Genomic DNA, 14,378 nt, shown 5'->3' on the forward strand with positions numbered 1-14,378 from the left:
ATCCACTTTCTGGATTTTTTACATAGTAACCTGAAGTTCCTGTCTTCCTCCCATATTGATTTAACTGGGGAATCAAGAATGATACTAAGAAATACATAATTCTTCCCTTTGAAAATTTCAGTGCTCTCTCTCTAATTAGTCATTTCACCCTTTGATAGCAGCTATTTTGCGAAGGAATTGCTTTCTTTGAGAAATCAAAATCTTAGCCTTAAATATCCAAGACTGTGAAATCCATATTCCAAGGATGATTATTAAATTTATACCATGGCTTTCTGCTTAACATAAACTGGCAAAATGTTCACCACAGTTCTATGGCCAGGAGGATTTTTATGCCTTTTTTTGCAATACTGTATATGGATGACACTGAAGTTTCTGTAGGTTTCTTAGTCTGCGCTGTGGCCATACTATTCAAGAAACAAGCTTTATTAAATAATGATCACTTCCCAATGTCAACCTTCCAAATTCAGCTTAAGAGAGTCTTGCATTGATTTTTATTAAATTCATTTCATGGCATTCTTTTAAGAGAAAATTTATGAGGCACTCAAGCCTGTTTACCCAATTGATTTATTTAAAAGGAATGACGATGATTTAGCGAAATCTGTCATTGAAACATGCCCAGCTGAATCCACAATGGTTTCTTGGTAACGCACAAAGGATCATTTTCTTTTCTTCTAAAACAGAAGATCGCCTGGGAGTGGGGTGTCAGTTCTAAGTCTTTAGAGGACAATGTGGCCCCAGTTTATGCATGTCTGCTTCAAAGGAAAGGTTTACTAAGCTTTACTAATAAAACACTGCTGATTCAGCTGGGCATGTCTCAATATAATTAAATGAAATACATGTTTAGGGGGCATGGCCCTACCTTCTTCTTTGTAAAAAGGCAGCTTTTAGCACATCACTCAGAACCAAACGTCTTTGGCTCAGAAACAGCTGTACATCTCTGTTTCCCCATGTACGATGTGGTAAGCTAAAATAGCTAGGAGAGACCACATCTTTAGCTTATATAAATCTCTGAAAGCCCAATATATACTATTGGCATAATAGCCAAAGCTGACAAGGTAGGAGACCACAAAGAAAGCCACTGTGTGAGCACTGAGCAGGTACACTGGGCTCTCAAGAGTAGGAAAATATTGACTAAGAATCAGTTAACTTGAACAGGTGAGAGGAAAAAGCTTAATTCTAAGTCCTGGGGCAGGCAGGCAGGCAGGCAGACAGACAGACAGCCTGATTTCTGTGTTCTGAAGCATGCTAGTCCCTCATATCTAATTTGGTAGAAGTAGAGGTAGAGGTAGAGATATATTGGACAAAAAGGAAGACAGACAGACAGACAATATCTTCCTTCTTGTCTATAATAAAGCAGCATAACTACCAGTATCAAGTCCTGGAAATTTCTTTTAGTTGATTCCTATATGTGAGGTTGAATTTCTAGAAGAATTGAGATTCATAATGTCCTTGACCAGAAGCCTGACAGTTGGTACCACATTTATCTATGAATAAAATACCTAAATGGTTGTGTAAGATTGGCTGGTATTACCTTTTGCTTGTTTGTTCATGTGAAGAAAAGGAAACAAAACTAGAAGTAACGTTTGCTCACCTCTATCAGGTTGATAAGGTGCAGAAAAAACTCTTGTGCATCTTGTTGCCGACTGGAGGAAAATTCGGGGTGCCCTTTGCTTACAAAAGCTTTGAACATGCGAGGAGAAATACCATTGTGCTGAGGCTGAAACCCAAAATGAGAAGGAAAAGAAAAAAGAGGTCAAATATATTTTGAAAAGTTTCTTTCACTGAATATGACAGAAACGGTATAACTATTATGCTCCTTTAGGACAGTTTGTTTCCCAGTAAGTCTGACAAAAATCTATTATTTTCATTTTATTCATTGTTGCCAGAAAATGGAGGGAGAGAGGACAAGAATTGTTATGATGCCACTTGATTCTGTTGTTTGTTTGTCTACAGATCCACATTAGAATCCATGAGTGAACTGGCACAACTGGTAAGATATATTCACTATGACAGTACACAGCTTATCATCCATGCAGAGAACGTCATTCAAGTGTAGCTCCAGGTACGTACATTAGTTCATTGCCTGTGCACTCTTTTACTGTGGCAGATGGATAGTGCAGACACTCATCCTACCCTGCAGATTCACAGAATGTTGTCCTTACTGTTAGCAGGTAATGGAAGATAGATTGTACAACACAACAAAGAGTACAGATATGAAAATCAATGTATCAAAGACCAAGGTATTGTGTTTGGCAGGGAAAATGGAGTGAATGAGTGTAAGTTAGATATAAATGCCCCCCAAAAACTACAGCAAGTAGGTGAATTGTGAACTTTGGTAACAAGTCGGTTAAAGAAGAGAAATGGAGAAATTTTAAGTTGTGTCATTGCTGGTAGAAAGGTAGCAGGAAGTATGTATGTTACTGTAACGGTTGCCTATTCCAATAAAAGGAGTCTCATCAGTAATTACTAGAGAAAACTGATTTATTGAATGAATAGTATGCAAAGTACGAAGAAAGCTGAGAATGAGCAAAAGCGCGCCAAATACAAACTTAAAAAGCCTTGCTCCCGTTGCGAACCCTCCCCTCAGGCTAGCATAGCAACCACCCACCCCAGATGCTAGCAACCGTTAGAATCGGCCTGAGAAAGTAACCTTGAACAGCAGAGATAACCCAAACATACATTCCAGAAGATCACAAGTCAGCACAAAGGAAATTTACCAGCGTGGCCAGGCAGGCACGCAACTGCAGACATGACATGTGAAACGTTACGAGGAACCATAAATATCGGAACAGGAACATGACAGTTACAAGGAATGAACGTTTGTTAAAAGAAGTGATAACGGCTGTGCATAAGAGTGTGCTACTGCCCACCTGAAACATCTGTGTATGTCAGAAGAATCACAGAAGTTGAATGTGGTGGGAATGAGGCACTTACAGTACCATAAGAACGGACTGGATCTAGAACGAAGCGGTGCTGAATGAATGGTGGATTTAATGTAAATGTGAGTACCGGTATGAAAGAAATGCATTGAGGTGGTTTGGTTATATAGTGAGAATGAACGAAGAGCAAATTGAAAAACAAACATATGAAAGAAGAGTGCATGGGTTGAGAGGAAGGGGAGGACTGAGGGAGACATGGATGGATAGAGTTGATGAGATTCCCAAAAAGAAGTGAGAACTTTAAAGAATAATCTATGAAGCAGTGTATGCGAGTGGTAGAAGCAATTATGGTTTGTACAAGATTGCAAGGTATGGAGAGAAAGAGAGAGGCAGGCAGGCAGACGCTGAATTAAGTTTCCTTGTCTTTTTGTTAGTTTACGCCTTTAATTCTTTTGACCTACTATTTCTTAGTCCTTTCCTGTGCTCTGCATAATATTGCTTATCCTGAAAGGAAATAGCATGATGGGTACGCACATCATGAGACTCATAAGGACTGAAAGAGCCAGTGAACAGTCAGGCAATCTCTGCACAGAAGTCAGTCCCACAGAGTCACAGTTTAGAGTAAGGCAAATCTTGTCTGTAAGTTAAGAGCCAAAGTACCAAATTCTACCTGTAGGCAAGGTTCAAGAATATGAGTCAAGGTTAGGATTAGAGTTAGGCTAAAAAAACAGCTGTTTAGTTTTGTGGCTCAGTGTATCATGTGAATGTAGCTATACTACTGTTTCTCTGATCCTTCATGAAAAAAGAAAGAATCCATATCAATTTTATGCCACTTTAACACTCATGGCTCATGCCAACAAATCCAGGGAATCAGGAATTGGTACTGAGGTTCTGAGAACTGCCAAGTGTAGTGAGTTATTCCCTCTCAGATAATCGAAAAATAGGTTGGTTAGTTATAATAAAGAATAAAATAAAAATAAAATAACAGTGCAAGCCAACTCAAGGAGACAAAGTAACCTAATTCGAGATGGCCACTGATAATAGCTCCTTGACATAATTTTAAAGGGGAAGTTAGATGAATGGAGAAGCCTAAAATGTTGATCACCCTTGATAACATACTGGAAATTATATTCCCCTGTGACATCATGGCTGGGTTGAAGTTAGTTACTTAACTTGGTTAATCTTCTGGGCTTGCACAATACATTGAATCATAAAGTAACCAAGTGGCAGAATCACACACAAAAAGCTTAACCCAGGTATAAACTAAGCTTATCATGTTTTGGCAAAATGATCAATAACAATTTAAACTGACCTGGATAAGCATAATGTATTATCCAGACAATATATATTCTCCAACCCAGTATTCTAGCAACGCCTTGGGCCTGTATCTCCTAGAACTCCCAGCCAGCTGATCTACAAGAGCACTTTTTGGGTGACAATAAGGATGCTCCAGAGCAAACAAGGGTGACAATAGCTTTTAGGCCACGTTTTTTAGTTTCTTGGAGACTCTTGACTAGCCTTTGCCAGAATTGAAATAATTTGTCTGTATCTTTTTCTCTCACACACAACTCTTAAGCACCCATACGCAGAACTACAATTCCTAGCATTCCTCAACAAAAGATACATTGTTTAAAAGGTGCTATAGTGTAGTTGTATCCATTGTTACCTAACTGAAAAACATAATTCTCTTTCAGCCAATTCATTTGATTTCTTCTTGTCCTTACACTTATGCTTTCAGGAAAGCAAAGGAGATTAAAAACTATACCAACATGTTTCTTTCTTTCTTTCTTAACTATCCTCTCTCTGAATTTTCTATCCTAACTCACTAAGGGGGACAGATACTCCCTTATGGTAAAGCTTGCAAACTTCCAAAACCTGAACATGTTACAACAGGTTTCAGCATACAGATGACTACGTATATTTATATACAGAAACAGAAAATTCTGGGCATGCTTTCCTCATCAACAGTTGCAAAACAGCTTAGCTAAAAATAAACTGGGTTAATTATTCAACCTCTCACACAGATAATTTAGGCAGGAGGCACTCCGTGATGTCCCGCCGTTACATAAAATTAAGAGAACTCTTTATAAAGTACATTAACAGACATGGTGTAAGCTATATGCCATCCATGTAAATAAGAAGGCTATATTTATAGAGATCTAGTCAACTAGAAGAAGTAAACATGATGATCCATGATGTTTTCGGGTTGTAGGATATGAATCCAGTTTTTTGGGAGCTGGGAGCGTCCATATATGATAAAATCAACTGCTTCCAAAGCCCTGTGACAAACAGGACCCCACTCTGATGGTCAGAGAAGCACCCAAGAAGACATATTTACAGTGGGATGCCATAACTGTAATTCTTCCTGTGCAGGCAGAAGAAAATAACAAGGCCTGTTACAGACTGAGAGCTAAAATATATAGGTTCTGCCCAAAATTGACTGCCATTCATCTTGGTTGTGGGAAATAAACTCCAATGCTCTAAGTCTTGGTTCTCTTCTCTATTCAATAAATTGGGAATGTGCTAAAATGTATTGTTTACTGATTCTTCAAAAGGACAACTGATCATTCATGTTTTTTTAAAATGGTTCATTAGCAAAACTTCCACTTGCCCAGCCATCTGATAGTGCCTAGCCAACTTTAGCTGACTGTGAAAAGCTAAGTGGGGTCAGTCCTGGTTAAAATCATATAATTGAAATCAACTCTGTCCCCCTTCTCTTAAAGCATCCAACAGATGACTATCTAGACTTTGCTGGAAAATATCCAGTGAAAGGGAAACTGATACTACCCTGGGTAATTAGTTCCACCATTAAACTGCTCTTACTGTTAGGAAGTTTTCTTTCTCACATTCAGTGGAAATCTGCCTTCCTGTATCTTTAATCCATTATTCTGTGCCCTGCATTCTGGAACAACAGAGAACAGGGGCATCCTTTCAGATATCTAAAGAACATTATCATCTCTATCTCTTAGTCTTCTCTTCTCAAGGCCAGAAAATCCCAGCCTCTTTTCTTCTTTTTAAAGACAGAGACATCAGTTCTGAAAGATTTCTCAAAGATAGAACATCAAAGTTCACCCCATCCATCAGCAAATGATTAGGCCAGAATTGCAGACTAAACAGGGAATTTTTTTTAAAAAATCCTGTATTTATTTATTATTTATTGTATGGCAGCACATCATACATATTACAAATACATTATATTTTAAAAATGGAAATATAAAAAGGTATACAGAAAATACACAATGGTCATAGGGCAATTATAACTAAAAACCAACATTAAGATTACAAATATAGTCTTTTGCAGCATCAGTTGCCATCAAGAAATCAGCAAGTCGTAGGCTCTAGTCTTACATTCTTGTATTATGTGTTTAACAGTTTGCCTGTCAGCCCCGCAGTCACACCTTGGAGATGGTATCTTACCCCATTTATACAGGGAATCTGCACACCTGCCATGAACAGCGCACACTCTGTTGATAGCTGACCATATTCTGCATGGCTGATCAAAAACAGGAGCTTCGTTGTAATACAGGGTAGGCTTTGACAATGCTGGGGGCAGGCTTTTTGCCAAGATTGCCTCCAGGAATTGAGGAGATGGAATTTTTTATAGCCAATTCCCTGGCAGTAGCCATAGGTGGTAGAGGGAGAAAATGTAGAAGCAGTGAAAGACTTTGTATTTCTAGGTGCGAAGATTACTGCAGATGCTGACTGCAGTCAGGAAATCAGAAGATGCTTAATACTTGGGAGAAGAGCAATGACAAATCTCGATAAAATAGTTAAGAGCAGAGACATCACACTGACAACAAAGGTCCGCATAGTTAAAGCAATGGTGTTCCCCGTAGTAACATATGGCTGCGAGAGCTGGACCATAAGGAAGGCTGAGAGAAGGAAGATCGATGCTTTTGAACTGTGGTGCTGGAGGAAAATTCTGAGAGTGCCTTGGACTGCAAGAAGATCAAACCAGTCCATCCTCCAGGAAATAAAGCCAAACTGCTCACTTGAGGGAATGGTATTAAAGGCAAAACTGAAATACTTTGGCCACATAATGAGAAGACAGGACACCCTGGAGAAGATGCTGATGCTAGGGAGAGTGGAGGGCAAAAGGAAGAGGGGCCGAATAAGGGCAAGATGGATGGATGATATTCTAGAGGTGACGGACTCATCCCTGGGGGAGCTGGGGTTGTTGACAACCGACAGGAAGCTCTGGCGTGGGCTGGTCCATGAAGTCACAAAGAGTCAGAAGCAACTGAACGAATAAACAACAAAGCCATAGGTGGATGCCTAGATCGCAATCTGTTTATTCCTAATTCCGCTATATCGCCATGTATGGGGAGCTCGGAGTTATCAGCTATCCTTTTATATTCTCGGAGAAGAGCATTCTTCCGCTGGAGGTCTGGAGGATGGATATGACTCAAGATGGGCAGCCATTGGGTAGGAGTGGACCTGATGGTTCCGCTAATAATCTGCATCATACTGTTGAGCTCTATGTCTACCTTCTTTGCGTGCGCATTATTAAGCCACACCAGAGCGCAATATTCCACAGCTGAATAGACCAGCGCTAGAGCCAAAGTGCACAGCATGTCAGCAGAAGAACCCCATGGAGTACCGCATAGCTTATGAAGAATGTTAATTCTAGTTCTCAGTTTAGCTGTGGTATCTTCTAAGTGCTTCTTAGAAGTAAGCGTCCTGTCTAGGGTTACCCCAAGATATTTTGGGTATTATGTCAGAGTCTTACAAGAAATTTGTGGGGGCAATAATAAGTGTAGCAAAGAACACCATACCTAGAGGATATCGCAAACAATATATTTCAGGATGGAATGATGATTGCGAAAAACTATCAGGAATTCCTTGAGAATGGAGATCAAGAAATTGTGGATGAATTACTACATAGTCTTGACTTAGGGCGACAAAAGAAGTGGATAGAAACAGCTTGAGGCTCTGGATTTTAAAAAATCCAGCAGAAAAGCCTGGTCACTCTTACGGAAACTGGGTGAAGGCCACAGGATGGCACAAAATAGTATATCTACATCCCCAAATAAGATCGCAGCCCACATTGTATCAACATCTAGTGCCCCACAGGATAGACCTCATGCAATTTATATTAAACATAAGTTTACAGCGCTGCTTGCTACCAGCGAAGAACAAACTGAATACTCCCGCCCATTCTCGACTGATGAAGTAACAACCATGCTGAAGGATGTGAAGGCGAACAAGGCACCAGGGCCTGACGGAATCCATCCAGAATTCCTCCTTAACTGTAGAAGTGGCTGGCAGACTTCTTTACAAATATCGTGATGACAGGCATGATGCCCCATAAGATGAAGCATTCTAACATTATTGCTATTCTCAAGCCAGGAAAACCAGGTAACCAACCAAAAAGTTATCGGCCCACTGCACTTTTGAGCACAATTTACAGGCTTTTAGAAATGCTCCTCTATAACAGAATTAGCATCAAGATATTCGAGAGGGTTCCCATGGAGCAAGCTGGTTTTCGCCCTAAACGAAGCTGCACTGATCGGGTCTTATCACTGACCACCTACATAGAAGCAGGATTCCAGAAAATCCTGTGAGGCATCAGTGATGAACTACTTCTGTGTTATTGCCAAGGAAGTTCCACCAACGTGTCCATGAAGTCACTGAGTTGACCGTGGTATGTAGACTTTATATAAAGGTTTCATGTGTTTTTTTCCTGAGACACTGAAGGGTGTGATCACTGCTCATAACTGAATAAAGAAAAGCTGCTATTACTCATTATCAGAAGAAAGTGTCACTGTCAGCATTTTATCACTCCCAGATTACAGGTTCCTCAAGAACTGCATTTGGCCCTTATCCTGTCTTCAGAGTATTTGCATAGATATCTTTCTCTAGGCCTTTAAATACCTTTGATTTCATTAGCTATGCTTTCATAGGTTTTTATGACTTGCAATTTCTGCCTCAGCATTCAGTCTTAACACAAACACAGCACAGAAATCAAAGAGCGCACAATCAAATAAAATACTGTAGAATCAAAGAAGCTTCTAGAAAGAGTTTTTCTTCAACTTTTGACCCGACATTCAATCACTCACAAAATCTGCCTTCAAGTTGAAGTTCAGCTGATTAACCTACTGATTCAACTTTCAACCCTCCTATAAATATATCTGTGTTTACCCAAGTAGTTCTTCCCAGAAGAAAAAATCCTCACTAGCTACTGCATCCCCTATATCTGTTACAGTGACCTTTCCTTTCTAAATATACCATCTATATCTATCTATCTATCTATGAAAAAAGGCACACAAAAAAATAAAAAAATCAAGCACAAAGTAGGTATCAGGTAGTCCTCGCTTAACAACCACAATTGAGACCAGAATTTAGGTCGCTAAGCAATGCAGTCGTTAATCTGGACCTATTTCATGACAATTTTTGTGGCAGTCGTTAAGCAAACCATGTGGTCATTAAGTGAATCATGTGCTTCCTTATTGATTTTGCTTATCAGAAGCCGGCTGGGAAGGTTAAAAATAGTGATCACATAACCATGGGATGCTGCAACTGTTGTAAATGTGCGATGGTTGCCAAGTACCTGAATCACAATCACATGACCGAGGGGACACTATGACAGTTGTGAGTGCAAGGAAAGGTCATAAGTTGTTTTTTTAGTGCCCTCCTAAATCCGGACAGCTGCTGAACAAACTGTCATCAAGTGAGGACTACCTGTAAATAGGAAATTTACAAGCATCCTACAAGCATCCTAGAATTAGTTATTTTTTTCAATATTTCACTGATTAGTTTTAAGTAATGGGAATGTACTAAATACTTTTTAAAAACTACAAATCTTTATTAAAATCCAAGTAAACTATGAATATTGACAGCAACATTCAGCAGCACAGTATAAATCATAAAATGAGATTAAGAATTACAGCAATTTCTACCCAAGCAATTAAATACGTTACAAAAAAAATCAAATTTCAGAAGTGGCACCATCCTGCAGAGAGTTACAAATAGTTTTCAAGTTGAATTAAAATCTGTGTTAGATTTACTTGGGAAATATATACAGCACTTTAGAGGGAGAGGTAAGGGGTGAGGCATGGAGGTCTACAATGAGTTTCCACATTTTAGGGGTAATAAAACACTGGCTGGAACTCAGATGTTAACTAGATGTAAATACTAACTATATCAATGGTTTCTCATTAAACAAAGCGTATAAAGTAGGGCAGACATAAATATCTTCCTGTTTCATTCTTAAACCAGGCAAGCACTTTTATGAACACTAGCTCAGAGTGTTGCTCTCAGAATACAAAGGTATCTTTTTGCCAAAATGAAAAATAATGAAGGTTGCACTGGGATGTCAACTGACACAATTGTTAAACATACCAATTTGTCCTCTGTTTGTGTTTATGCTGCATGGGACTATTCTTCAGATATGTTTATTAGTCATTTCCAGACTCTTGGTCCTTTGGAAGTTACTGAGACACAACTGTGCCCTGTTATCTGGAATGAGTTGGAGCTGGTCAATCCTGAGAAAGTAGATGGTCCTCACAGCTGTGAGCTTGGGCACCTGTGTTCTGGACCCATGCCCTTCTGGTTGGTCAAGGCCTCCCAGGAGGTGGCATGTGGTTGGGTCCATGTGGTGGTTGATGACTCTTTGCAGGAGGGGGTGGTACTGTCTGTCTTGAAACCATTCTTGGACCCAACAGCATTGGACAAGTTTTGTCAGCTGCAAAGGGCTCTGAATGAAGTAAATTATCTGAACCCCTTTCAGTCTGGGTTCAGGCTGGGGTACAGTACGGAGACAGCAATGGTTGTCTTTCAGACTACTTCTAGAGACCTTGGGACAGAGGTAGTGCTACAGGTCTGGCCCTCTTGGACATTTCGGTCAGTTTCAATACCATAGTATTCAATACCATTCATGGCTCTCCTGTATCTCATGGTTATTTGGACCTAAGAAGGCACTTGGAAAACTAAATAAAGGAGTCCTCTGTTTTCTGGCCCCATGGATCTGACACTAAACTATGATTTAATGTTAGGTAAAAAGCTGGGATTCATGCACACCTGAATCCCTTTCCTATTTAGATGAGTAAAAGAGAATGGAAATAATCCCTTCATTTTAATTAACTACAATTAGGTATTATTGTCCAAATCCAGTCAATTTTGAGCCAGCTTTTCTTAAACAATTAACTTGTGTATTGAAACAAGCCAGCTTCAAACTGTGGTCTTGTAACTGTAGCTGGCTTGATTCAATAAGCCAAAGTCAAGGCAAACATCGGACATCATGAAACAATTGAAAAAAAGAAATGAAACGTCCAATTCGAGAGGGCTGTAACTCAACAAAATAGCATATGACTTTTATGGAAAAAATCCTCTCAACAAACTCCACCATCTTCAAGTAAGGGTAGAGAAATTCTCACATGGAACCCAGAATGCTGTCACTAATTAGTGTCAACATTACAGGTGTAGATGGTCCAATGGCTTGACTCAGCTGGAAGCAGCCGGCCATGTTCCTAACGTTCAGTTCGGAATTTCCAGCAGAGGAACAGCTTGGAGATGAATATAAAGTTCATTCCCATTGTGCTAAACAGTTATGGCTATTTTGCAGATAGTCATTATTTGTATTTCTGCCACCCACTTCCCCACCCCCCATGTCAAGGGCTGCAAGAGGTGCATCTGCCACGTACGCATTTCACTGAAATAGAAAAATCGAATATTTGGCCCACTTTTTTCCTTTGGTGTGCACTTTGCAAGTTTTTGTTACAGTAAGTTTGCTAAGCTTATTAGAAGCTTATTGCATCTATTGTACTCAATATCCTGCCAAAATTGGCAGAAAATCATGTTGTTGTTATTCAACATCTGGCTGTCCAATTTCACTGATGCAGTCTTGGGGCACTCACTGAGCTGCATACTGTTTTCTCCTGCATTAGCCTAACATCTGAACAAGACTATTGTGCCTTTGCATAATAATACAGCGTTTACTTTTCAAATCTTTAAATTAAAGTTCCATACAAGAATTCTCTCTAGACCTTTGCAAAGATCTCTATAATACCTAAATTACAAATAAATATTCTGCTATTGCTGAGGCTGTGATTTTCGAAGAGACAATCGTTTTGTAAAACAATGGTGGTTCTTCACATCTGTCCCCTTCTACTTAATTCTCAAGCTGTATACGATGGATCAAATACCTTGTGTTGTTCCTTCATCACCTGTTCAATGAGCTCAGATTTCACTGGAGGTTTCGAATACTGGCCTGAAAGAAGGCCATGTCCCAATTTAGCCCTGTAGTAAAGGAGAAGGGAGAGGGGAAGAAAGAGAAAGCATACAAAAAGTTGCCCACGAAGTTTTAAAAAGGGAGAAAGGACAGGAAGTGGAAAGTAAGTTTAAATCAACCATCTGTCAACACACATCCAACCTGGACTCATCAGACATTCCCAATAAGGCTATCCTCCAAGTAAGCTTCTTTCCACTTCCTAAAGTAACCAGCCACTTACATCTGAGTATTGAAATCTTGTGTTGGGTCCAAAGAAGAGTAGTCGAATATTCTTGGAAGGTTTCCCACATACCTAACACAGAGAATAGTAGAAGAAAAAAGGGAAAACAAGAAAAAGAACAAAATATTGAAAGATTACAAATATTAGTGTCTTTTACTTCAGAAAGACAGACATTGTGGAATCCCCTTCATGATGTCTCAGAATGCATATGAGGGTGCTTCTTTTGAAGACGGGCACAGTCTTTAGGGCACAGGACAAAACAGACTTTAGGTTACATTAAGTTCTCCCTGCTGCCATTCCTCACTCCTATACTACAATATCAGAAAGGCCCGCTCAGACTCTGTTGCATTCACACTTTACACTTCCATCTAAAGAAGAATTAACTTCACTGGGAATATATTTGAAGCCAGTGTTTTCATGATTTGCTTAATCATTTGCTTATCATTTTATGATATGAACAAGCATTATCAGATCAATACTGAAGTACAGAGAAGCTCCATATGATACTTCAGCAATTTGTAAAACCCATGTCAAGCTGGTATCCTGTAGATGTGTTGATAATTTCCAGCTAGCATGAACCAGGTATCTTTAGGGATCCCTTGCTCCCCTATTGACTTACCCAAGAATTAACTTAAACTTCAGTATCCTGGCCTCTCCAGATGCTTAACCAGGCCAATTAAAAGATCAGTGCCTGCACTTCTACAACATGCTAAGCTTGGTCACTTCAACCTTTTCTGCACGTTTTGCGGGTTAGCACTATTTGCAAAACCAGTTTACTGGGTTAGCTTTTGGTTCAGTGTACTGGGTGAATCCATAAAGAAGTTTATTCAGTATCCAGGCTCAGTTTGTTGGGTGGACACCGCCAATATATTGTGCAAATGCAATACCATGGGATGATTTCAGTAGCAAATTCCATGTGCTGTGCCAATCCAACCTCAGGGTGAAAAATAAATGGTGTGATATTTTCTGTTAGTCAGTTGGTCACTATGTGGGTAAATTAAATGGACTCTGGAATCCTGATAGAAGCTACACTATAGTAGAATACGTGCATTGAATGAACCCTGGGAAACCTCCTTCATGATCAAGGTATCTCTCCTGCCAGTTAAGTATGACCTGTGCCATAAACTAGACTTAATCAGCATCTAGTTTGTCATACTAGAGTGCTCTGCAATTTGATATTGTCTCCTACATAGTAACCTTTATGCTCCCCTACACCCATCTAATGCTCCTACCCAACTTTTAGATTCTTTTAGACTCTCTCTCTCTATATATATACACATATATATGAATAATAAAGTCGTATAGATATACATTTATTTATTTATTTATTTTTCAAACTTCTATTACCGCCCATCTCCCCCAAGAAAGGGGGACTCTGGGCGGTTTATATATATCTTCTCGCTTTTTGTAATTTCTTTAGACTCTGATGTATCTTCTATGCTTTTTAATTGACTGTACCCCACCTTCCTTACGCTGGTCTATGACCATAATAAAGATTTGATTTGATAGTAGAACATTTATTTATTTTAACTTATTATTCAAATTTAATTACCGCCCATCTCCCCCAAAAGAGGGACTCTGGGCGGTTAGAACATGAGCAGTAGGTTCTACAGCGCCTGCACCACAAGAACATAATCAAGTAGCATGGGGGATTTTTTCACACCTGCCTTGACTGATCTCCAAACATTAGATTCAGTTAATATTTTGATGGGAGACCACCAGGATAGACCAGACTGGGAGAATTAGAAACCAACCATCCCAGTAGAAAGCAACAGCAATCTACTGTACGTCTGCAGTGTTGGCAAGAAAACCACGCAGATTTTGTCCACGTAGCCACAAGCGTTAGGGTTAGCTCAACCTGAGGCTGCTTTTACATTTGCTGGAATATGTGCAAGAGTCACGGATTTGAGATGGAAAGCTATAAACAAACAAACAAACACTGTAAAGAGAACATCAAAAATAAGAAAATAATGCAATAAATATAACTTTGTCCACAGACAACAATGCTCACTCAACACTCCCAGTTAACGGCAGCTTCCTGTTGAATGAG

At 39.5% G+C, this 14,378-nt stretch overlaps 1 protein-coding gene across 3 annotated transcripts in view; it reads right to left on the reverse strand.

The window, feature by feature from the left end:
• USP13 (ubiquitin specific peptidase 13) overlaps positions 1 to 14,378 on the reverse strand; it is a 107,182-nt gene that overhangs the window by 16,828 nt on the left and 75,976 nt on the right. For all 3 annotated transcript variants that reach the window (XM_063306409.1, XM_063306408.1, XM_063306410.1), the window contains exons 9-11: positions 12,329 to 12,400; positions 12,023 to 12,116; positions 1,592 to 1,717 (exon numbers count right to left, since the gene is read on the reverse strand). In XM_063306409.1, the coding sequence (XP_063162479.1) occupies positions 1,592 to 1,717; positions 12,023 to 12,116; positions 12,329 to 12,400 (292 nt within the window). The remainder of the gene's footprint in view (positions 1 to 1,591; positions 1,718 to 12,022; positions 12,117 to 12,328; positions 12,401 to 14,378) is intronic.

The sequence above is a fragment of the Candoia aspera genome, chromosome 6 (genome assembly GCF_035149785.1).
Source record: "Candoia aspera isolate rCanAsp1 chromosome 6, rCanAsp1.hap2, whole genome shotgun sequence".
Classification (NCBI taxonomy): domain Eukaryota; kingdom Metazoa; phylum Chordata; class Lepidosauria; order Squamata; family Boidae; genus Candoia; species Candoia aspera.